At 37.6% G+C, this 26308-nt stretch overlaps 1 protein-coding gene across 1 annotated transcript in view; it reads left to right on the forward strand.

Annotated features, from left to right (window-relative positions):
• The window catches only part of LOC106915228 (chemokine-like protein TAFA-2), a 96499-nt gene extending 70472 nt beyond the window's left edge, over positions 1-26027 (forward strand). Inside the window, exons 3-5 of the mRNA XM_088007353.1 lie at positions 13298-13447; positions 17539-17663; positions 25115-26027. Coding sequence (XP_087863479.1) covers positions 13298-13447; positions 17539-17663; positions 25115-25126 — 287 coding nt within the window. The 3' untranslated portion in view covers positions 25127-26027. The remainder of the gene's footprint in view (positions 1-13297; positions 13448-17538; positions 17664-25114) is intronic.
• The last annotated feature ends 281 nt before the right edge of the window (positions 26028-26308 follow it).

Here is a 26308-nt window from a genome sequence, read left to right on the forward strand (position 1 = left end):
AAGACCGGAAGGAAAAAAAAGTCTGTGAATAGACCCTTTTCACAGTGACGTCAGACAATGGCTGCCATAACTCAAACCTGGGTATCTTTACTTCCGGTGTGATTTTGCCTTGGGAACCAAGCTGAAAAATTCCCGCATTCTCATAATCTTAAGGATATAATAAAAGGTAAGTTTAATAATAACAGCATTTAAGTGTTAGATAGGTGTTATTAATCATTGTAAAATCACCATTCTCCAACTGTGTATAAAATAAACAGCCTCCGATTGGAGAGTAAACCAACTAGCAGCAGCTTTAGCCACAGTTAGGAAACATATACACCGCCGCCTGTCAGTGATGTAACGTTTAGAGGTTCATTTTCTGTATTAATGGAAAATAAAGGACATAAAAATAACTTTAATCTGATTACTGGATTTGAAATACGAGCTCGTTAGATTATTCGTTACCGGAAAAAGTGGTCCGATTAGAGGAAGGCATTACAAAGCAGCGGCGGCACCGGACATCTCTGCTTATAACAAACAAACCCCTATTTTATGGGATGAGTGGCAACTCCAGTCTATAATTTAAGAATCTGATCAAGATTAGAGCCTAAAACGTTATAGTTCAAAAACAGTAAAAAGTTCTGGTAAAGGAACAGTTATGTCACGTAGTTAGCTAGCTAACAAAATTCACTAATGCTAAGCTAACGGTTACGCAAAACAAAAATACCTACCTTCATAGTCAAACAGGTATTGTTCGGTGAAGAATTTGTAGCCTTTGTCTAATTTAGATTTTGTTGTCAGAGAAAATTGGTTTGCAAATCGTGATCCATCTTCAAATCTTATTTTAGGCAAATGTTTTAGAGACTGTGTAAACTCCATGCTCCGGTGTTCTGTCTGATCAACATATGCTGTCAGATATATATATATATAAATATCTAAATCTCTCTTTCTATGTCTCTATATAGATATATATGTGTCCATTTTACATATATATATAGATATATATATATGAAATAGACAACTTTATCGTTACTTACTATGTACACCGGAACTAAGGATACACAGCTTCGAGCCAAAACGGAGGTTGTGTGACGTCATGTGAAAAGGGTCTATTCGGAGGGACCTAGCCTTCACCAACTGTCCCCACCCCCACCTCAGCGTAACTTGTGTCTCCTAGCAACCATGACTGCCTTGAAACCACGTTGGGAGCTGCACTGAACTGAAGCGATGTGGTCTACTGTTTTCTGTCCACCTGCATAATATTTGAACAGTTAGTGGTCTTGTTTCGCCGGCGCAGGTATGTTTTATATCTCCGGTTGAAAGAAAACGTTCAGGTAAAATAAATTTATTTTTTTCTATTCATAGCCTGTACATTGTGTAGCTAATAAAATGAACGGTTTATTAACATTAAACTTATAACGTTAAAAGTTATTGTTAACGGGTGTATAATAACCTTATTTCTACATTCAAGTGAAATATACACTTTTTTTAGTCATTTAAACTAAACAGCTTTTAATTTTTTAACATTTCTTTGTTCATTTTTTTTTAACCTCATGTAGTGTTTTACTTGCTTTGATCACTTACAATTAGAAGAAGTACTTCAATTTAAAAGAAATATATTTTCTTTTCTTCACTCTCCTTACCTAGACCAGATCCCTGGACTGCAGGGTTAACCTCAGCATATCCTGGACCAGTTTTTTCGTAATGAGGACACCAAGCCCGACTTTCATTTGAGCAGGCAGTCTTCGGCAGTGCTGCTTAATCTGCTCAATCAAGATCGGCAACACGGATGGGGTGCTACTATTGAGACCTTCGTTTTTCTATTCTGGTTGGCAAGTGGCACATCCTACAGAGTGGTGTCCAGAGTGTTTTGGATGCCTCAGTCCACTGTCCATGACATTGTCCATATATGGACAAAGGAGGACATTTGTTCCTCTTTATTATACATTATGGCATGCTATTATACTTTCCATTTCACATATCTAAAATGCATCTCCACTCTTCTGTCGATTGTACAGACAGAAGTCCTCATGGACAAAATTAATGACAAAGACATGACAACGTCATACAAAAAAGCGATAAATGAGTGGAAAAAATTCATTACTGAGTAAATGTTGAAAATGTTGTTACTGCAATGGTCATTTTACACTACAAAATGACCATACCAACCTAGAATAAAGAAATTGCATTGTTTTATTTATGTGCAACTTCTATAATAAAGCAGTTAAAATGAATTAAAGTTGTATTTTTATTTTAAGTAGATATATTTAGTATGTTGGTAAATTCTTGGACTTTTGCCATGTGAAAACGTACATAAAACATTAAGCATTTGTATCAAGAAATGTAATCTAGTTTTTAGTATAACTATACTGGTTTCAAGAAAAAATAATATTTGCAAAAAAAAGATATCTAAAATTTTCTTATTTTAAGAAAAATGTTCTGTGTATTAAGAAAATAAATCTCATATACTCTGTTTTAGTAAAATTGACTTGTTTTAAGTACAAATACACTAATTTTAAGATATTTGTAGGTTTATCTTGGTTAGATATTTTTTCTTGTTTTAGAAAATCTTGACAAGATAAATTTTCTTGTTCTGTTGGCAGATAATTTTTCTTATTTTAAGAAAATTAGACCCTATTTTTGTACTTTTTTTCTTGTTTTTGAAAGGGGACTTTTTGCAGTGTAGTTACAGAGGAGGTGGTTGACATCCACCACCAGGTCATCCACCTCCCAAAAACCCAAGAGGACCTGCAGATGGAGGGTACCCATGTCTCCAACAACCATTCCCCCTCATGCCATACAAAAGGCCACTACAATATATATATTGATTCTCTCACTGTTTTCAGGTCCTAACAGCATGTGCCACCCTTCACAACATCTGCCTCGGGGCCGGTGATGTCATGGCACCGGAGGATGAGGCAGAAGGTGTGGAAGAGGATGAGGGGGGGCTGGTTTGGAGGCAGTCAGTGGTGCTCTCTGGCGGGACCAACTTTCTGCCGAGGTGTCTGTTCTGGAGGAGATTCCACCAGACCGTGACTACTTGCAGGCGAGTAAATATAATTATTTTTAATATACTGTATATATAAACCTCTCTGCACCAAAGTATTACCAGCATGACATTGTAATACTAATTTCATGTGAACCATTACGTAATTTTGGATCACTGTGTTTACAATGTAGTGATGCAGCAGTCGTCGATTGAGCCAGCCCTGTAAACCCACTTGGAGGCTGGAGTGGACAGTGGATGACAGCGTCACAACCCTCTGCAGGCCAGCCTGTGTGATGCTTCGCTTGCCATCCAGTAGAAGAAAAGTCACATGTCTCTGATCTTGCTGTAACAGATTTAGGCACACTGCCAAAGACTTCCTGTTTTTATGGGGTTTTTTGTTTTGCTTCGTTTTCTTTTTTGTCAAAAGTTTTCCAAAAATAGATCACTGATTCTGCAGTTTTCAGTGTAAATAACTTTCATTGATATGCATTACTTAATATGTTTCATAAAGTGAAATGAACCAAACTGTATGCAATTTAATTTTGATTGTTTGCACCTTTTACTGCCATAGTTTTAGTTTACATGTTTTATTTTGTACTATGCACATTTTTGTTATGACTCTTATTTTGAAAGGTCTATGTAGGACGTTGAATCATGTTTGCTGGGGCACCAGAGAAAGGATGCACGTGCCATGACATCAGCAAGTAGCTGTACAAAAGTAATTTAACTTTAAGAAGTCCTTTATTATATGTTATTTTTCTCTTCAGCCATCTTTGTATTTCCATTTTGAAATCTGCCTTCTACAGAGTTGCACTGTTGTATTTGCCTTTCTTGTTTGTACTTACCTTGTATAAATAAAGTTTGATTTGAAAAAAAGAAGGGTCAGCCAGCGAGTTATGTTTATATGTCTTATATCATTTTTTATGTCGCTATTGTGTTCATGACACCGTCTCATTTAAGTTTGTTGTTTTTTAGTTCGACGGTGGTGTTGGCGTCAATAAGAAAATGGAGTTGTAACAAGAACAACTTTAAAGACTTTCATTAAAGCTGACTTCACACCAGCAGTTCAACGAACTCATTATTGCCGTCAAGAAGAGTTGGAAGTGATAGTACCTGTTATTAAAATTCAAACTGAAACCATTTTTATGGATCTACATTGTAAATCATATGAATTTGTTTATTAAAAGACAAATTCATAATCTGGAAATGTGTTCAAGAACTTTATTTTTAAAATAATTATTTCTCAGCATTTTTTTTGCAAAATAGATAATTGATCACATCTCTCCTTGCTCTCCTGAGCCCTTCTATCTTCGGCTTCTCTTTGTAATCGCATATCTTCTTTTATCAGTTCAAGAAGCTCCAAGTTTTTGCTTCGCCTCTTCTGGCCTCTTTTAATAACACCACCTTTTTACCAGATGAGGCCCTGAAGCCTCATCTGAATTAGGACAAATGACTTATAGAAGGCCTCTGTCCTAACACCTCGTGCATCTGGACAAACCAAGGCCAGGTATCAGCAGTGGGTTTCCCTTTCACTCCCTTCTCCTGAGCCAGGATATTTGCAGTCCTAAAAAATAAATGAGAAAACAGTATTTGACAAATACAGTAATACACTAAAATCTTATTAGATTTATTTTCAATTAATTGTGACAATAAAATATTACAGTTTATATATCTTTTTAAGGTTATCCCATTTTTTTTTTGGTCTGAGACGGTGTTACTATGTCCTGGAGACCCATCTTCTCTAGAATGTTCCTGGCACATAGAGAAACAGAGAGAGGAAATATTTGAATCGTGAAAGGAATAAAGTTTTTCAGAGCAAGCAATGAAGGATACACAAAAGAAGCTTGCATTTGAAGGACGCATTTGAAGGAGTCTTCGAATTCGACAGGCCTTGTTGCTACGCTATGACATAACCAGCCTTCAAATCCGTCCTTCGAAGGACGCAGACCTTGAATTCGGACACAGCTAATATATTCAGTATATTAAAATTAGTTTATAAGCTAAAATTGGCCAAAATGCCAATGTTATCCTAAATGGAGCCAGTGGCATGTGCGTGTCACTAGCATGTTATCTTACATTGACATCCTCCATTCAGTATGCTAAAAATGATTAATAAATAAAAATAAAATAGCTAAAAAGCTTATTTTAGGGAAAAGGCTAGTGCTAACGTGGTTAGTGCAGTAATGGAGGACACTGCCTGTTAATGTCTGTGGTAAAGTTACTGTCTTGTAATTGTTACTTTTGCAAAAGTAAAAGTCAGATGTTTGCTCCTTGGCACTTGGTTACCAGAACACGCGCTCATCACTTAGCAAAAAATTAACGACAAATATTGTTATTGTTAAAAAAACATATGATACTTCTCTTACATACTTAAGAATTGTGCAGTTGATGAATTTTGCAGAAAAATTAAAATGTGTTGTTTTTTTATTGTCATTGGTGGTAAACATATTCTTATTGTAATATACATTCAACACAAAAGTAAAAATCTGATTTATACTTCGTTACCAGAACCCCCCCGCCCCCCTGCCCCTCAAAAATGCTCATCTCTTAAGACCAAATTAATAACAAGCTATATTATAGTTTATAAAACATAATCTCTCTTGAAGTACTGCTTATCTGCTTAGACATAAGAAATTAACAGTTGGTAAATTTTGCAAAAGTAAAAGTCAGATGTTTACTTCGTGGCACTTGGTTACCAGAAAATGCACTCATCCCTTAGCAACAGATAAACAACAAATTATTGTTCAAAAAACATAAGATTTCCTATGCTCTTTTGACATGATTCTTATTTTATACTACTTAAGAACTGGTGAATTTTGCAGAAAAGTGAAAATGTGTTGTTTTTTTTGTCATTGGTGGTAAATATATTATAAAACAGACATTCAAGTTAAAATCTATTTATACTTCGTGGCAGTTCGTTACCAGAAAAAAAAAATAACACTAATCTCTTCACGCCAAATGAATAACAAGTAATATTATTGTTTTTAAAACATAATCTCTGATTAAATAATACTTATCTTCTTGGACACAAGAAACTTAGCAATCTGTTGCTAAGATTGCTAAAATTTTGCAGTCTTAGCAACAGATTAAATTGAATGATAATTATATTGTGAAATATTTTTTTGCATTTGGGCTTGTTATGCACCTCTCATAATCTTTTAAGAATGACCACTGTACATAGTAGCACATAGTAGTAGATATGGGGGCTGGAGTTCAGCTTAAGCAGAAAGCTTTCAGATACTGCAGTCAATGGAAACCAACACAACACAGAGGACAGAAAAGGGAAGTGGACACATGGGCTTTCCCCCCTGTCTTCTCCACGCTCATTTTCTTGGCTGACTCTAAAACAGAATTTTAATTTTCTCTGTTTATGATGGTGCCATCTCAGAGGCCAATGTAATCTAATTAGCACACACACAGTTCATGATGGGCACACATACATCCACTGGAAAATGTACATTGTAATCCAATTAACTTGGCATGCACTCTGTACTAATTTTCTCTACGAATATACCTCTATCCTGCTTAAGAAAATGCTTAAATATTTATACCAGTGAAATGTGGACTGTGCCTAAACAACTGTGGTGTTTAGAGTAGTTTCACTTGTAGTAATTTCTGTGTCAGTTATTTACAGAAGGACGACGGGCCACATACATCCATGGCAGAACAGAAAGAGGTCAAAAAGTGAAAAATAAAAAAATCTAAGCAAGTCAATTATTTTCAACGTTTACATTATTTACTTTTACCTGTTGAGTGAACTCTACATTGTCACTTAAAATTATTCCTCATATTGCACAAAACTGCTGATTAGAGTCATTTTTTGTAGCAGTGATATTCCTTAATAGGTTTGTTCGTTGTTCATTTTTATTTGAAGATTGAGATTGATGGCAAAGGTAATGCTTCAAATTTCACAAAACAGGACACTGCATTGGCTTCTGTGACAGTTAAATATTTGTACATGACAATATACTACTTCTTTTGAATTGTATTGGTGAAAAATCTCTACTTGAAGGATTACATTCCCCTTCTAATCCTTCCGTACACAATGAGAGCCAAATCTCACTCCCTGCTATTGCTCATAGCTCCCATTATTCTTTTCCACATCCATCAGTGCTTAATTTAAGAGAGGGCTGAATGTTCCCAATTGTATTAATTGTGGACGAACAATATACCAAAGGCAAAGGTAATTCCACTACGTCAGCAGGACATTTTAGACCAGTGTTTTTCAACCTTTTTTGAGCCAAGGTACACTGTTTTAACTGAAAAAATCTCGAGGCACACCACCAACCAAAAATGTAAAGAAAGATACTCTGTATCCGCCTATGTTACATATATAGCCATTCTTATCAAAGTGTCTTGAATAGGAATAAAATAAACACAAAAATGTATTTTTAATCACATTTTACATTTCTTATTTCAAATTGCACGTAACATGTCCACTTCAAAAATACACCTGAACAGGGCCACAACAATGTGGTCTTAAATTTAAAGAAGTTGTATTAAACTTTAGTGTTTTACAAACTAATCCACAAGCATTCTTATAGCTGGAATACAGAAAAATAATTCTTATTCTGAAAGATTATATTATTATAAGATTATATTATTAGATTAGCTTATTTGGGAAAGATTTCACTGTTACAATATGAAGATTTGCATGTAGAAAATGTCAATATCTGTATATTTTACCGACCTAGTGTGAAACCTGTTCATGTTTGGATAAAACAGCTGATTTTCTGGCAGAAATTGAAGAGAGACAATGACTAACCATGGTTTCGTTCACGCTGAGCTTAAGTGCAGCGGCTCTATTTCTCTCCTGTAGTGGCAGCTCGACAGCCCTCAACTTAAAAGCTGCATCATATGAGTTTGAAAACATTTCTCCGTCGTGTCTGCTGCTAGCACGTGGTTGTTCTAAATGAAAATTAACGCGTTCTTCTTTGATTTACAATTTTGACTTCTAATGATTCACTTCCTGCTAGAGAGCCCCCTGGTGGTTGAAGAAAAATACACAGAAAAGCCGCACCGCATGGTTCAAAGTTTAGGAAAAAAGTAGCAGCTTATAGTCCGGAAAATACGGTACCATAGGTGAAATTGAATAATTTCCACGGCACACCTGACGATCACTCACGGCACACTAGTGAGCCGCGGAACAGTGGTTGAAAAACACTGTTTTAGACAACATATATGTAAATCAAAAAATATGCATAATTTTTAACTGGTTTTATTTAGAGTTATTAGTTTTTTGTCCACTTTTCCTTTTTTCACGTGATCTGTCTTGGCATTTTAGTCACACCGTGTTGGGTTTTTTGGCTGGCATTGTCCCACAGCAGTTTTGCTCTTCAAAAAAGATGTAAAGATGAAATCCTGATCGTGTGCCTCTGGCAAGTAGACTTGTTACATTGGTGGAATAGTAGTAACCTGCATTTGTATGACCTTCAAAAACTTGGATTATTTGTGTATGGGTGAATCAATGTGTGTGTATGTTTGTGAGAGGGTGAGCGTATGAGTAGGCCAGAGGAAGGTCAGGAAGGAGCCCTGCTTAGTGACGTCTACCTATAGTTGGTTCAACACATCCCCAAGAGTCATAGGCCACACAAACAACAACACACCAAAAGGGGTGGCCCCCACGCCGGGCCCTTTCCCTTGGTACCTGCAGAGACCCACGTTCCGTCCCTATACCCAATTCCCCCTCAAAACGACTGCGCGTGTGTTAGTAGGATCAAAACAGGACCATACCACGCTGAACTCTTTCAAAAAAGAAGATTTATAACAACCTTTAAGAAGGTATTTTCATTATTCCTGTGAGACATTTGAGCTTAAACAAGACTCTTCCTATCAGAACCATTAAAACGTGACAACACAATAACTATACCATAACAAGAAAAGGTAAAAGAGTAAGACTGTATTATTATCCAACGGAGTGAGCAGCTGCCTTTTGGCTTACCAACTTACATGATGCAAGTGGAGTTTTACAAAAGAGCTTCTTTTATTCTTTGTATGACCTACAAAAAATTATTTACTTTGCCTCTTCCAGTGAAAGCCAGATTTATGTGAGACTCGTTGTATTTTCACCCTGCAGGAACTTTGGGATGTACGATATAGATAAGGACAGAGCACTCCTCTACGTTCAAGGTTAGATCATCCCAATTAAGAGTTACAATCCTGAGGCAGAAATGTTGGTTCCCAGAATCTCTGTGAGAAACCTCAGCGATAACCCAAGTATCGAAAGGTAGTGACTGTGTCTAGTTAGAACAGATGGACTGAACAGACATGAGCATGTCTGCTAAGAATAAGCATGTTCTCATTCTTGAAAGAATTAAAGGGGCAGTAACAAAACATTATTGTAGTATAAATGTCAAATAATAACATTTATACAAAAGGAAAATAGGAACATTCAGAATTGTGCAAAAGTCTTGAGTCATCTCTTCTTTTTTTTCAATCAGACTGTGGGCACCAACATTTGCAAGTAGTCTTGGTCAAAATTTATGTCTGGCATTTTAGAGTACACTTATGACTTTTCTCTATGTATTTTGCTTTTACAGTTTTGTTCAGAGCAGTAAATGACAATTTCCATAAAATGTTTTTTTTTTACCTACTTCCAAAGTGAATATAAAGCTTAAGATTGACTTCCATATATTCTTGCTCTACGGTAGATATTTTTGAGTTTCTCTAGAAATAATCTCCTACAAGAATTTCCATAGATAAGTAAAAAAAACATGCCAAAGTCTGATTGATCATGACCACTTTAAAAGATTACAAAGAAAACTTTTTCTTGGAGCAAAGAAGCAAGACTTTAATAACGGTATTCTTATAAAACAATTTCATTATTAGATAGAAGTTGGAAATAAGAAAGAAGCGATCACTGAAAATATTTTTAGTCCAATTTTTTTGTTTTCTTTTTCCCGTAGGCATCCAGTTTTCCATCTACTTGCTTCACAGTTACATGTATTTAAATTTATCTGTGTGCAAGTAAGAGAAAGGCCCTCAGTGGCAGGGGTGGCATTTGAAAGAGCACCCTGCTGGGATCAAGTGATTTATTACACACAGAGAGACTCACACACACTCATTCACTCCCTCTTGGTTGTTCAGTCGATGTGTCCATCTGTCAGTCTGTCAGCTTCATGTCATCTTTAGTAAATGGGGTTAACAGCCACTGCTGTGTTAAGAGAGGCACGGATAACAAGCGATCGTGCCAAGAAGAAAAACTAGGATCAAACTAAGAGAAGAAGAGAGATACTCACAGTACGGAATAAGAGGAGCCATTATAGAAAGTGTAAAAAGTCTCAGATTTTAGGGACTCTGATTGAGGATAATAGTTTGCTGCCATGCTGAGCTGCTTTGCACCCAGCCGAGAGCAGAGGAAAAAAAAAAATGGGGTCCTGCATTAACTGAGAGAGAAAAGAGGGGTCATTTTCGAAATAACAGGAGGATGAGGTAAAACAAAAAGGGTGTAGCAGGAAAGCGACGTAGCAGAGAGGAGGCAAGAAATTGATAAAGTGTTCGCAAGAATCACAAGAAACAGGGTTTTAGTCTCATAGCTGTTATTTTCAACATGTCCGCTGAAATCTGGTTTTTGGACACAATCTTACAGTGATTAGTACTGTTATCTGAATTCAAGACGTGATCTGGTTAAATTCTCGGCTATGCGGTCTGTCCGTCGCATGCGTTGATTTTTCTCCAGCCTACTGTAGTTACATCCTTTCTGCCACTCTGAAAGACTGTTTAACTTCCTTGTGCAAAGAAGTGCCAAAATAATCACTCAGCCATTGTGTCAAGGAACTTTAGTGCGCTGTTAATTTACCATATGGCCCATATTGGAAAGAAAATTCTGCCATCTATTAACCCTAATATGTGTAATCAAATCATTCGTCTAGTAAAACCCCCATCCCCACCTCTCCATTACTGCCCTCCTCCTGCTGAGCTCAGCGTGCTGCTGCTCGTGCTAATACTCAGTCAATTACTACTGCAGGTGCTCAGCCTAAAAATGGTTTGGCTATATGTATGTCTGTGGGAGGCTCGATTAAGGTGTTTTCACCGTGTGTGTTGATTTTTTCGAGCTGTGTTAAATGCAAATACTGCTGTCAAGCTCATTTAGGAAAGAACATAGACTAGCACACTCTCCTACTCTGTGTCTCCTAAAAGTGTGTCCTTCTACCAGTGGTGGGAAGTAACGAAGTACAAGTACTTCATTACTGTACTTAAGTACAATTTTCGTGTATCTGTACTTTACTTAAGTAGATTTAATAATGGATACTTTCTACTTTTACTCCACAACATCTTACAGTAAGTATCTGTACTTTCTACTTCACTACATTTCTACAAAACTGTCGCGTTACTCGTTACATTCAAGTCGCACTGCGCTTTTTGTCCTTTAAAATGTGACGTTCAGGGACTAAAGGTAGCGCCGTAAAATCCAAGCAATAACGTGACTTACGTGTCTGTTTTCACCCATCGCCTCCCCCTTTACTCGCCCGCGGAGCTCCAAGACATGCGCAGTGATTTCCTCTGAGCGGGAGGAGATGTCTGTCTAATCGTCAGTTATAGCGCTGCATAAATCATAAGATATGGTGACATGTAAAATAAGCAGCGCTTCGCTTTCACAGACTGTGGGGACTTCGTCCAACTTTTAGCGACGTGATGCTAGCAAAGCTAGCTGTACTGACTGAGACACATGTTGCATCTAAGATGAAAAAAAGTTGTCACTCATACGCTGAATTATTGTGTGGAGGTGTTGACTGAGGTGTTGCAAATATGGGACAACGCTGTGACCAAAGTGCAATATAGTAATATAGCATTCAGGAACGATCCGATTCTTCCGGATGGATCTTTACTAACCTGTAGTTAAAACATTAATATTGTTGTTTCTAAACGAATATGAACTTGTTTCCTTTATATTATTTGAGGTCTGAAAGCACTTCATCGTTATTTTGACCATTTCTCATTTTCTGCAAATAAATACTAAATTTTTGCTTGGAATTTCATATATATATATACACACACATATATTCAATTGCTGTCAGAGTTTTATTTTATCTTTCAAAGTGTTGGCTGGAATCGATATCCACATGGACAGATACATCTCTTGGCCATGGTGCCTTTGGAACAAAAGGGGAAATCTAACAGAACAATGTCAGGCCGACACACTGTGGGTGAGATTCAGTCACAGACAGCTTTCCACTGTGACTTTAATTGGACTGGATTTTGCCGTTCCTGCTACTTTCCCTTTTGCCCCATTACCAGTTCAAATTAGGAAACTTTTCAAATCTTTGCTAGCCTGCTTGACATATTCATATGGGGTTCTTTCAGCTGAGGATGTTTTGCAGTTCAATACTATTCAGACAGAAACGGGGATTTGTTTCTTTGTTTTAGTTTCCACTGCAGCATGCACCCTTTGTCCTAACGTGGGCACGCACTTTGTAATGGAAATGACGGTGACTTCCAACCACTGTTTGAAAAAGTCAAAACTTACATATAGCTAGAACTTTCACAGTAGCAAGACTGAAGATAGATGTTAACTGTCATACAAATACAAAGCCAAGCCCGTCTGAACACGAGACTCAGCCTGTGCAAATTGTTGCACAGGCTACATAGCCTGTGCAACAATTGTAAAGGCACACACACACACTGCATACTTAAACACAGACTTCCTGACAGGCCTTATTGTTTGTCCTTGACATTTTCATGTATTTGATGAAAGGCTCATATGAAAGGGCCATATGTTGACATCACAAATCTTCAAATATAGAGTGCCTTTCTTTGTTCCCCTCTCTCGTGCCTGACTCGAGGGACGTCTGTGCTCAGGGCTGGTCTGGTTGTTAATTAAGCACATGCCAGCCTGTTTGAAATGTGTGTGCGCGTAAATATAAACAGAAATTGGCAGCCGCAAAAGCTGTAAAGAGGCTTTTCACATCCGACCTGTGTTTGTACTGCAAAGATGTAAGAGCGACACTAAAACAAAGCATTGTAATCCTGTGTAAATGTTGGTAGATGTTGCATGCATGTTGCAGAGCTGCAAAAGACTTCATCTATGCTTTTGCCATGACTTCACAAACTGAAACCCTGGTTGCCGCTCAGGAAGCAAATATATTGCCATATTTGTGTGTATTAACTGAGATAATGGTTTGTGCTGGACTGACTCAGTTGTCGACTTTTTCAACCTGGCAAATGTATATCATTATTCAGTATAATAGAGGCAGTTGATTGAGTCCAACTTTCCATCCACATGCATTTTTATCCTAATAACTACGGGATGCTAAAAGGTGGAAGGGAAAGAGCTCATTTTCACAATTTCCTTTTTTTTCTTTTTTTTTTTTTCTTTTTTCCCCCTCACAGTGCACGTAAAGGCAGGAACATGTGAGGTAATTGCTGCCCACCGCTGTTGCAACAAGAACAAGATTGAGGAGAGATCTCAGACTGTCAAATGCTCCTGTTTCCCCGGCCAGGTTGCCGGCACCACTCGGGCGATGCCCTCCTGTGTTGATGGTAAGTTGTGCTGAACGGGTGAGGTTCGTGCATACTCTAATGAATCTGCGAATTCTGTGTGCCTGACGAACACATGATTTGAGGAGTGCTGAAGAAAAATACCATTTATGGTTTTTACAGGGGTTTCCCCCCCCCCCCCCCACTTTCTGGGTCTGACGTTGGAGCAGAGCTGCCGTTTTGTTATTTCACTGCGCTGCACAGAGGCTGTGCTCGCAGTGTGACTCTGGGAGAAATACTGAAGTAATGTATACAGTGCTGCCTGACATTTACCCTGCATTAGCAGCAGTCTATTTATGCATCCCATGTGTGCGTTGGCAGTAAAGCTACAGAGGAGTTAGTGCCACTTTAGTGTTCGGTATTGCTTTCTGGAACTTGAGCCGCGTAATTTATGTAACTGTGTTTTTGTTTTTCTTGTGACACAGCTCCCAGTCTTTATTAAACTTTTTTTATTGTTCTTATTTGGCACAAGTAAAAGTTGAATCGAGTTAGGAAAATAGTTGTACATTATTGCAAAGTGATAGAAGTGACAGAAGATATGGACTATTGTGACGTTTCTTCCTGTAGCCTGTAGTAAATGGTTTTAGATGTTCCACATTTAACTTTTCAACATAAAAAATAAAATATTAAAATAAAAAAAAGAAGTCCTCTCTTTCATAAATAGCCGGGAATGTTGGTCCTATTTCCCAACTCCAGAACTACAAACAAAACAAGACCAGAGGATAAAAAGACTTTAGAATTTAGGGTACAGGAATTCACCAAAGTTTTCATACCAGAGCCATGCAGAAAAAAAAAAAAAGAACTAAGAAAGAAAGAAACACGGACACTTAGACTGAAACAGTCAGGCATGGTTTCCTGGACCGCGATGCTAACTGGTTCTACTGGACCCATCGTCAGTCTGTCGACCTTATTAACCCTGTTTGGTTTGTGAGATCCAGCAGGAAACATTGTTGGCACTTGAAAATAAATTGTGTTTACTCCAGCCTGGGTTCTTTTCATACCGTCCCTCGAGTTTTTTGTTCCTTTTGCTGTCAAATATGTGTTCTCTGCATATGAATTTTCTGCAGTCATACAAAATACAATTAAACTCCTCTGAGGAAATGTGAATTGATCAACTTTAATGAATGATTTGAGAGTATGAGCTTTTCTCAGCAATACTCGATACTGCACACTAAACTCTGACGTGATGCCTGCGAATCATGTCCGCAGAGTACAGATGTTTGTTTGTTTATCTTTTTCTACATTTAATTAAGCTACTTTTTGCAACAAAGGTGCAAAACCTGAAAAACACAATGTGGAATGTTGTGAAGGTCGACTATGCAGCCCTAATCCGGCCAGGAAAAAATGTCACGCCGGTGTTCAGTCTGATTGCAGTGTGGCCCTCACCAGGCGGCCAGAGAGGAATAATCTGTCTTTGATAAGAAACCTGTTGTAGAAGTTTTTGGTTCTTCTCTTCTCCCAAGACTCTCTTTGGTCTTGTGGCTCCTGCGGCTCCTCGCTGGAGTTGCTGAGATGAGTCTCCGAGAGCAGGCTGGCAAATATTACTGCTACATCTAAATGTCAGACCGCCTTGCATAATTGATAAATCACAAATTGCTCTTTACCAACACAAAAAATCTCTTTACAATGACAGATCTAACATAAGAAGCAGTAATAAGTGCCAATAGCAGATTTTTTTTTAAAATAGAATGTATCATAGTTTCTGAAATTTGAAATAATAAAAAATAGATTTAAGTTAATCAGAGAGAGAGACTTAGGTGATTTCTGATCTGACTGATGTTGGTTCTATTGAGGCCAATGTTTTAGAGACTGGTTGTATAATGTTTGAATGATTAATGTAAATGTTTAAATATTTTAACATGTTTCAGTTCTAAATAGTTTTATCTGTAATCTGATGTTTAATATAAACCACGAGAAATGGTATTCCTATTAATCATACCTACAATGAGTAATGGACATAATATCCTCCCAAAGGGCCAGGACCAGACTGATCTTAACAATCTGCCATTTAAGTGTTTAAATAAAACAAAAATCGGCGATATAAACTTTATAAATTATTTTCTATACTGAAAATTGGTATTTTTCCTATTGTAGCAGAATGATGTCAAAATGTAGACTGAAATAAAGCACTTTTTTTTTCCTTTTTTTTTTTTGCCACTGGCAGGTTAGTCCTGCAAAGTCAGCATTTTGTCACAAATGCAGGACCAGGCAGAACTTCTGTTATGTCAGGAGAGCACTCGTTTGTTGAAGGAGCATTTTTAAGGAAATGTTTCAGCCAAGCCAAAAAAAAATAAAAGGGACAAGCTTGTCACTGTTGAGGCAGCAGAAGAATAAAATAAAATTTCTTACAAAGAAATTTCTTCATAGCTTAACAACATTAACTGGCAACAAGATATTGCTACATTGCTACCACATTAAAAGAAGAAAGCCTTTATGATGCAGGAGACCCGCATCCTGTAGACATGTTTGGATTCTTTTTCTAAACCTTTTTGACACCAACTTCTGACGACTTTCAAATGTTCAAAGCTCCACGTCGAGAGAAATCAAGTTGAGGTGGCATCTGCTTAGGATGAATCCTGGAATGTCCCACAAAGAGGAGACGCTCCTGGATCTTCCAGGATATGCTGGAGGGAATATGTTTCTCGGCTGGCCTGGAAATGACTTGGGATTCCCCCCCAAAGGAGCTGCGGTGAAGAAAATCACTCTGCTTAGGCTGCTGCCTCCGCGAGCCGACCCCCGCTGGAGATAATGGACGGATGGAAATTCCGAAATTGTGGCATATAGTGCTGTTTATAAAACACCCATCTATCTGTCCATCCAAAACACATATCTAGTAATTTTTCTTTTTTAAAGATCGCTAAAAACAAAGAGTGAACTGCAGCTTAGTAAGATTTTTTTTTCCAACATGTTTGAATGCTGATGTGCTCTCAGAGAAGCACTTTCTTCACATCACCACTAATCCATTAGCTATGCCTACTTTACTCCACTGAGGGTTGGAGGGGCCAGTCTCTGCTTTCCAGACAGTAAACAACAAAGTGGATGCACCTTGGAAAACTTTCCAGTTGCACAAAACACCTAGGAAACACACTTACTTCTTTAAAAACCACCAATAGATCTAATAATAGTAGTTAGGATTCCTAAAAGTGAATGAGTGAAGAATGTCCAAAAACATTTTTCAAATGTGTAATTTCTGTGATTAACAGGTAGCCACTTTGTAATTCCTGCATGTTTGTTTTTACACTTAGAAGTTATTTACTGTATTTTCACAACACAATTGACCTCAATAAAGTATCTGGTGAAGCACTTCCAGCTTCACCAGATACTTTCCATGATTTTGGTTGAGCTTTCATTGAGATAAAAGTGTTGTAGATAATGTTGTGATTCTCAAGGTTTTCACTTTGGTCTCAACAAGAAGATCAAAAGTGCAACTTTTGATCTTCTTGTCCCTGGATTTTTTTTTTCTTAAGACTAGTCAAGAATAAAACTGCAATATATGTATAAAAATTTTTTTAACTATAACTAGAATAAAAAACTGCATAGAATGCAATCAATGAAGGTTTTTTACTCTGAAAATGTCAACGCTGCCACTTGTGTCCCGACATGCTGGGGGAAAAGGGAATAAATTATACCAAACGATAAAAGACACATCGGATTTGTCTTTCTTGATCAAAGTGCTAGAAAATGTCTTTAATTAGTATAAGAAACAATCACAAAGACTACATTTTTCATGTGCAGTGCTTCTCATTTGAGCTGGTTCATTTGCGGCACTTTTGACTGCAAAATTTTATTCTAATCAATAAAGAATGAGCCACCAAGTGTTTATCTTATCAACCCAAACTCTTGAATATGCTTAAATTCAACTTGCTGTGTTGGATTGCAAGTTTTTTTTTTTTTATTTTGTTTAGAAACACTTTTACTTTTGTGAAGATTGTAAGGAAGCAGGGCTCAGGAGAGTGTTGTGTCAAAATTCACAAATGCACTGTCAAAAGAAAAAAAAAAAAAAAAACAGAGAGAGAAAAGTAAAAATGCGCATGAAAGCCACATGACCGAGAAACAAAACCTCTGAGACTTTCCACACCTCTCTCTTCTTTCAGCCTCCATTGTAGCCCAAAAGTGGTGGTGTCAGATGCAGCCGTGTATGGAAGGTGAGGAGTGCAAGGTTCTACCGGACCTCACGGGATGGAGCTGCAGCACGGGCAACAAAGTCAAGACCACAAAGGTGGGTGTTCTTCCTCAAATAAACACCTGCTTTTTTTTCCTGTATTTTCACTCTTTTACACATCTATTTCGAGCATGTTCCTGTTCTCCCACGCCTTCACCGCTTCCTCCTCTTTTATTCCAGAATCTCTCTTTTCATTTTTTGTCTACTTTTTCCATTTTGCTCCAGCATTAGATATTTTTAAGAAAAAAAGTAATAAGCTCATCAAGAATAGGGCATCAAACACACTTGCTGAACATGAAAATCGCAGATCCCCTCGTTCTCACTTGCCTTCTAGCCCCCCCCCCGCTCCTCCCCGCCGCCGCGCTGGCACGCCATCTGACTCGACGCAAAAAGAACTTGTCATGTTGGATACACAACAGCACAGAACGTCCCGGAATGGTGTTTCCATGATACGTTTTGTGTGTGTGCAAGCCCTTTCTAGGTCTAATTTCTGTCTGTTTTTGCGTGTCTGCGTGAACACATGTTCGCCAGCGTCCGTCTGCACCCCTTTCCCCCGTTTCAGCGGCTTGACCAGATCCACCTCCTGCAGCCTTCTTCTGTCGTAGGAAGGAAATGTGTGTGAGGCTCGCCTCCTATAACTTCGCGCTTCTGTTTCTAACCTCCATCCTTCTCGGTGCCTTTGTCGGCCTCCATTATTAATGGCCGTGTGCAGACCTTTGTTTTCTGCCTAAATAATTGATCGAAGGCGTGGTCAGAAAAGAGCAGCCGGGGATGCGTCTCTTTGGGCAAAACTGAGTGATGGGAAGAGCTTGAGATGCATAATCTGCTCGCTCTTTCCAGTCCTGACTTTCGCCAAAACACTCGGGAGATTTGGGCACCACATGATGGGACGTCATACTTTTATTTCCTATGTCAACTTTTCATCCAGCAAAGGAAATAATGTCACTCAAAAGAAGTTTCTCCACATCAGCAGCCTTCCTTTTGTTTATGATCACTCGATTTCTCGGATTTCAACTTGACGTTCCAGTGAGCGCAAGATGAACAAACTTGACAAGTTAAATAGTATCACGGAGCTAGAGGGAATGTGTGCACTTTTGTAAAATGTTTTCATACCCTTTTTTATATTTTTGATATATCACAGCTACTAACTTCAATATATTTTGCTGTTATTTTAATGCAGACAAAAACCAATGCTAACACAAAACTGTGTAGTGCAAAGAAAATGAAACATAGGCTTCAAATCTTTTCACAAACCTAAATCTTATAAGTGTTTATTTTCCATTTCTTTTATCTTTTTTATAGATAAAAGAAATAATATCCAGTGCAACCAATTGCCTTCAGAAATAGTTATTGAAAGTGCCATTTGCTGTTTGCCACAAGGTCAAACTAAACCTTTAGGCAGAACAAGCATCCTAAGTTTCAGTGGAATGGTTTTGATCAAATTACATTTCATTAGAAGTGCCCAGCCAAATTCCAGACCTAAATGTAGAGAATTTGTGGTAAGACTTGAAACTTAATGTTCATAGACATTCTTTATAAAGTCTGACTGAGCTTAGGCATTTTTTTTAGCAAAGAAGAATGCACGTCGCACAATTCAGATTTTTATTTTTTTATTATTTTCCCCACCATTTCTAATTTAGGCTAAACTATGAGATCAGATCCAACTCAAGTACACCGTAAGCTTAAATTAGCAAAATGCAGAACAGTTTATGTGGTAAGAATATTTACATATATCAAAAAGCGACAAATATCTATTGACCAGATATAAAACAGATGTAATTTCTGGCTTTATGAAGGGCATTTTTCAGTTGCTTAATTTTCTCTAAATTCAGTTCTGTCCGCCCCAAGGTGTGCAAGATCAAAACCAAACCAGGCATTGCTTTATTGTTGATGCCGTCATTGCCTGAAAGAGCACAAATATTTGCAGTCTCCTGAATTCAGCTCTTTGATCAATGATCTGTGATGTATTCTTTTGTATTTGTGTCTCCTTTATTTGAGAGTGTTAGCTGTTGTGTTTGCCCGATGATAAAAACAGTGATTTTATTATTATTATTATTATTATTATTATTATTATTATTATTATTTTTACTTTCTCCTTTGCTTTGCTTTTGTATGGTGAGGTCAAGATGTGCTGGCATCCAGATCAATAGCATCGAACGATCTCTTATAGTCCTATTAAGACCTGCTCGTAAATTGAAATTGACGATGGTACACAAATGAAAGACAGAGGAGAATGCAAAAGGGGAATAAAAAAAAAAAAAAAAAAAGGAACCTGAAGACAAATGAGAGTAAAATAACAAGTGAAGAAAAGATAAGTGGCAATGGCAGGCTTACAGCATTATTCAAAACCCTGCAGAAATGGGGAAATAACTCTCTGTGTTTGTCCCTGCGTCCCTGGCCGGGGGCAAAGAAAAGGTGGAGAGGAGGAGGGTAGGAGGAGGAGACAGGAGACAGCTCGATCGATGCCAAATAATATCATATGGATGAACGAGCAGACATGGCCACATTACCAAACCACAAAGGTGTCTCAGATTGCAAGGCAAGGGTGTGCAAAACAACACAGACAAACAAACAAATCAAAAAATGTCGCAGAACGTAATCCCCTCCCCCCGCTCTTTTTGGCAAAATAATAAAACCATTAGTCTCTCCAGCCAGAACGGGAATATAAGACCTGGCAAATAATTAACTCTTGTGAAAATGTAATCCAAAGCATGAAATCACACATTTTTGAAAAGAAACAGGTGACAAAAAAGTAAATGGCTAAAATAATTCATGATATCTCAGAGACATCTAACCTGAGAATATGTCCATAGCAATAAGGAACAACTCTGTCACCAGGTGAATTGATTAAGACTATATTAGACAGTAAGTGAACATTTTGTCCTCAACGTTAAGTGTTAGAACCAGGAAAAATGGACCAGCGTGACAATTTTAGGGAGTTTAACAGAAATTAAATTAGGATGGCTAGAGGACTGATTCTCCAACACTGCAACTCTTGTGTGATGATTCGGGACTGTAGTGGTCAGTATCTTTGAAAAGAAAATGCATCAGTGGTAAACCGACCAATGATGCATGTGGACAGTGGAGGTTGGTTTGTACAATTTGGTGCCTGGACACCAATGGATGGGACAGCCAGGTCAGTTGTCTTAGACCAGGAGTGCCCAAACTTTTTGAGTGCAAGATCTACTTTTTCTCTCACCAGCCGCCTGAGATCTACCTCATGACACAAAGACATAAAAATTACAAATTAAATTCTATTGACTTATTTTATATGCAAATATACATAAGTTATAGCAGAAATAATAAAGTGACAGAAAACCTAATCCAGTTTCTTCCTCAGTGAGATTCTGACACTGGGAGCAGGTTACTGGTTTCTCAGTCAGAAGCTGGTTGCAAACCTGAGGCCAGCAGGTGTCGGTCAGTCATGGTAGATCTGAACTTTGGGTTGATGACCTCAATATGAGAAACTACAGACTGATAGGAGGAACCAAAGAGCCCAGAAAAGCTAAAGGCAAATATTCTGAAGTCGGGATATAATTAATTTAATTTCACATAATTATCACGGTAGAATTTGTTAAAACTTAATGAAATATATTTGTCCTATTTGATGTTTGTTGTGACGTATGCTCACAAACGAACGAGGTAATTAGTCCAAGTTTGTCATTTATTGAAAGTTCAGAAACTACAGCGGGTGTGATGAGCCACAGCAAAGGTAAACAAAGGTAAAACAACCCGAACAGACGATCAAATCAAAACCACTCCTACCTTCTTACTTTCTGTCTCTTTGTAGTTTAAGCACACCTGTTGCCGTGGCAACCGCCTGCGCCCGCAAGCCGAGCAGAGATTATGTTAAAAACACAACATTCAGTCCGTTACAATATCAGGTTTCCAGGCTTGATATTTATTTCTCGACTATTAATAAGCCTCTCATGAACACAGCGGTGGTTGAGTAGCTAATTTAAACTCCTGCTCTGCTCGTCAGTCGGTATTTGAGTCGCTTTTTTTTACCTTTATTTTTTTTTGTTAATGGGACCGAAACGCACTGAATTGCGCAACACCTTGTTCAAACAATAATTACTGAGATTATTAATTTTAACACGTTTTGTTGATTTTTTAAAAATAATTATTCTTTTTTAATGAAGCTACAAACGTTTAGGATCTTAGTGAATATTTTTGATAAGCCCGTCAGAAGAGGAAGTGCTGGTCTCAGCGTCCTGGCGGCGTTCAGATTGTCATCTGCCGAGATCGACTCAAAACCTTCCGCGATCGACGTATTGGGCAATCCTGTCTTAGACCCTCCAACTATCAAATTATGAAGAAGAATATTTGGTAACACTTTATTTGATGGGGTGTGAATAAGACTGACATTATTTTCTAAAAAAAATTACACTTTAATGCAAAGTTGGGACTTGTAATGGACTTTCGATGCAACTTTTAGAGCATCGAAAGTGCTCCAGAAATGACACTCTCACTAAAAGTGTCATTATTTACCGAATGACACTTCGTGACAACAGTCGTAGACATTCATGAAGACTCCTTCATGTTCATGACAGATGTTGTCGTGTTTATGACAGTGTCACGTCAGTCTTATTCACACCCCGTCAAATAACGTGTTACCCAGTTTTTTTTTTCTTCTAATTACCCTCGTAGTAGTTGGAAATAACCCTAGAATCTGCTACCCAAATAGAACTTTTAACTTAAAGTTCATTAAGCTGCTCTTGTAAAGTTTAAAATGCTGCAGGCTCAGAGAGGAAAATATGCAGTTTCAAACTCATCTGAGTGATGGAGGTCAGGCACACTCCATCACTAAAATATAAAGAAATTATACCACAACTTTCACATGAGGAATTCAACCTTGGGCTGCAGATACAGCCTCTACAGCTGGACTTCTTTCATCATGTGTCCCCTGATCTAATGGCACAACAAACAGTTTTTGTCAGAGATATATTGGCTGTCAAATTTAACAGTTAAATTTACAATTAGAACAGGTCCCATAATGTTTGGAGACAGATAAATGTTAAAGTGCTGTAGTGTAACTTGATTTAGATTGATGTTATAACCAGGTGAATCCTCACTGCTTATTTGCACACTGATAAGACCTTATTTTCATCTTACCTTTTAAAACTTCATCCAGCATTTAGCTTATTGCGGTTGTGAGTTATGCTTTGTGTTCAGAAGAATTTTGTGTAAGAAACAACGACTTGTTTTTAATTGAAGTAATACAAATTCCATCTCACATACTTTTAAAAGTCGTTGCAGTTTGAAGTGATAGAAATTTAAAAAGTGTGTGAAATGTAGCAGTTACAGATGTAACATCTCGTATTGTAAGGGACAAAAGATTTTAAAATGCAGCCAAGAGAAAAGATGGTAAAAAAATAAATTAATTAAATGACAGACAGGGACCTTCTTTATGCTTTGAAAAGTAAGCACTAGCTACCTAAATGTGCTTTTTTTATTATAGGGCTCAGAAACGGACATGTTTTTTAAAGGCAATGAATGACCATCTAAAGGAGTTATGACTTTGCGCAGTAAAACATAGCAGGCAGAGAAATGCTGCATTGTACTTGCACAGTGAACTGGCATGACAACAAACTCCTGCAGACTCTTTGATCAGGTGCAGGGTGGATGCCTCAAGGCAATGGCGATGGACCCAGGAAAGGTGGCCTGAAGCCATGTAGAGCAGAAGAATACTTTCATTTGTCATCTCAGAGGAAGCCAGACTCTGAGATCTCTCAAAAAAGGCAAGTCCTTGCACTTTGTGAGCTGCCTCGTTGTTAGATGACAGAACAAAAGAGAGACTCCCTCAAGAAGCAGGAAAAGGGGAGCAGCATGTGTTGAGACCGCAGGGTGTGAGGGGGTCTTGGGGCCTGGGCAACTCAAAACAGAGACGCAGTTTTCATATCCTCACAGAGATGGTCTATTACTTGCTCCAGCACAGTGGCCTGTGTTTGTTTGGCAACAAATTGCGTGAAATGGACCAAAAGTGAAAGTACGAAGCAAGAAAATGGACAGATGGTCAGATGAGATAAGGAGACAGAGTGATCAGGGCAGCCGTCTCAACAAATAGACGTAATGATGTGGCAGACGGCCAGGTGTTGAAAGTGAGGTAGCTTGGGCCGGCTGCTATAACTCAGGCTGCGTCATGTTTAGTTTCTTGCCAAAAGACGCAGACTATACAAGCTATAGTATCAGTGCTGCACCAACAATCCCTGTTCACCGCAGTCATCGTAGATTATTTGAGGTTATTAATGAGGTATGACATTTCATGCCACAAGCTTTTGCATGAGTGGCAAAAAATTTGTCCTCTCATCTCATGTGAATATCATCGGCAGTTTTTAAAAACCCAAAAAAACTGACACATTTTGTGCAACAAACTTTACAAAGGGATTAAGCAAAACATCTGCAGTATAATTTTACAATTTTGCAAAAAGTAAAGAGAGCAAGTTGGTTTGTTGTAGTTCGTAGCAAGTGGTGAAAACCTGGGTCAAACTCACAAATTGATTTGATCTGTTTTTCACAATTCACAGCATCATTTGTGCACATGATTTACTACAGTCATGACTCCTCTAAATATATGAATATTTATGTTTTTTTGTTGTTTTTTTGATGTAGTTTTTTTATATACAGCTTTGGGAAAAATTAAGAGACCACTGCATTGAACCCCATTGGAAACCTCCTGGTTATTCCACCTAATATTAATTTCTAAACTCTTCCTGCATTAAAACATTAATATTGTTTCTAATTGAATATGAACTTGTTTTCTTTACATTATGTGAGGTCTGAAAGAATTGCATCTTTTTCGTTATTTTGAGCATTTCTCATTTTCTGCGAATAAATACTCATGCTGTCAGTAGTTCATAAAACAAAATAATAATGTTCATTTTACTCAAACATATATCTATAACAAGTAAAATCAAAGAAACTGGTCGTTTTAAGTGGTAAATTTAAGTATTTTTTTTCCATTTGCTGTATGCTAAGAGTATTTTAATTCAGAAATAAATTATCAAATCAATGACATAGAGGCATGAGTTTTAATAACTTGAACACCAGTTTATTCTTAGACTAACTCAGTTAGTTGTCCAGATCACTTTGCAGCAGTCGCTCATACTGAGTGAACAATGTGTCAACAGTGGAAATGTTTGACTCTCTTCTGGAGGATGAAACCGCCAACCTTTACTGGGGTGTATTTTTTTTTTTCAGCTTAGAAACAGATATGATTTAATTGTGTAAAGATTTAAGTCACTGTTGCCCACTTGTTCTATACGAGGAGAGGATTTCTCTTCATTCTAACAGCCCTTAATTGATAATGAAACCATTTTAGTTTACCACCAATCCAGAATCTAATAGGATGATGTCAAATATTGTGCCACTCTCCTTGAGTTGCAACATGTCGAACATCAGTGCAGGTGACGCCATCTGCAGATGTTTATCTTCACGTGTTATTCAGGTTTTCAGGAATTCTGCTGATTGTGATTTTAACCTCCATCTTGTTTTTCCCCCTGCTGTAGGTAACCCGATAGTCCTGCTCATCTCAAGTCAAAAAGAATAGAAACCGGCAAAGTTATTTACTCAGCACAATGAACTCGTCAACCTTTGAGGATGTGCACTCAGATGGATTTCTATGTGGAACCAGCAATTGCTTAATCTTTCCAAGGACAGCTGGGAACTAGTGGCTGGAGAAACGGGACTAACACTGCTTGCCGTCGCGTTAGACATGGTTGACTTTCCTGGATCATCTACAGCAAAGGACTATGTTACCCACAATCCTTTCATGCTACGAAAAAATGAACAAGTTCTATGACTTAAACATAGTTAGATAACGGTCAGATCATCTTTCCAGAAGCTCCTGTTGCTTATCTGACGTTTCTGGACAAGTTGTACTCCCCATACATTGTTGGAAAAACAATAAAGAATCCTTTTAACAGAGCCCTTAAGTACAAAGCGTCACAAAAAATGGCTATTAATCCATAATACTTGCCTCATGTAGTATTGGTGACATATTCAAATTTACGTGTGCCACATACAACCTGCTTAATGCTGTCAAAAAATAATCCTTGATCTCTTTTTTTTTTCTTGTTTATTCTTTTCTTTTTCTACACTGTAACAATATTTTACCATGAGCGGGTTGTGGCTTACCACATGCCATTTTTTTAAATGCAGTTTGTCTTTTTTCTGCTTTTTATTTTTACAGAGGCGAGGTTAGACTAATACAAACTAGATGTTATGGTATATTGAAACATGTAAACATATAAAAAAAAAACAGCAAAAGAGAAAGTATGGAATGAATGAAATTAATGGGGCTAGAAATAAATTGATGCTCTAATAATTTTAATATCTGTGTTTTTAAAAAAACGCCTGTTAACTGCTATTGAGTACATGTGTCAGTATTATATGAAATGAATAAAACCTTTCAAAAAAGGAGTATTTGTACTTTTGTTCCACCTTTACAGCGTCACATGGCTGCAGTTTCTTTTCAATAGATTAATCGCTGATGTCATAGGTGTTGAATAAATCTGTTTCTGCAGAAAACCTGAAGTTAAAAAGCTCATAATCACTAATTAAACTGGTAATTACTTTATAGTTAACCTCATAAGTTTCATCATGTTGCTGCAAACAAGCTGAAATATTTCTTTCCTCAGGGGTTTATTGTGATGCGTTACTGAGAACTCATTTATCACCAACTTATTTTTAGCAGCTTGGAA

The sequence above is a fragment of the Poecilia mexicana genome, unplaced genomic scaffold (genome assembly GCF_051168715.1).
Source record: "Poecilia mexicana isolate PSO_F unplaced genomic scaffold, ASM5116871v1 scaffold_7, whole genome shotgun sequence".
Classification (NCBI taxonomy): Eukaryota; Metazoa; Chordata; class Actinopteri; order Cyprinodontiformes; family Poeciliidae; genus Poecilia; species Poecilia mexicana.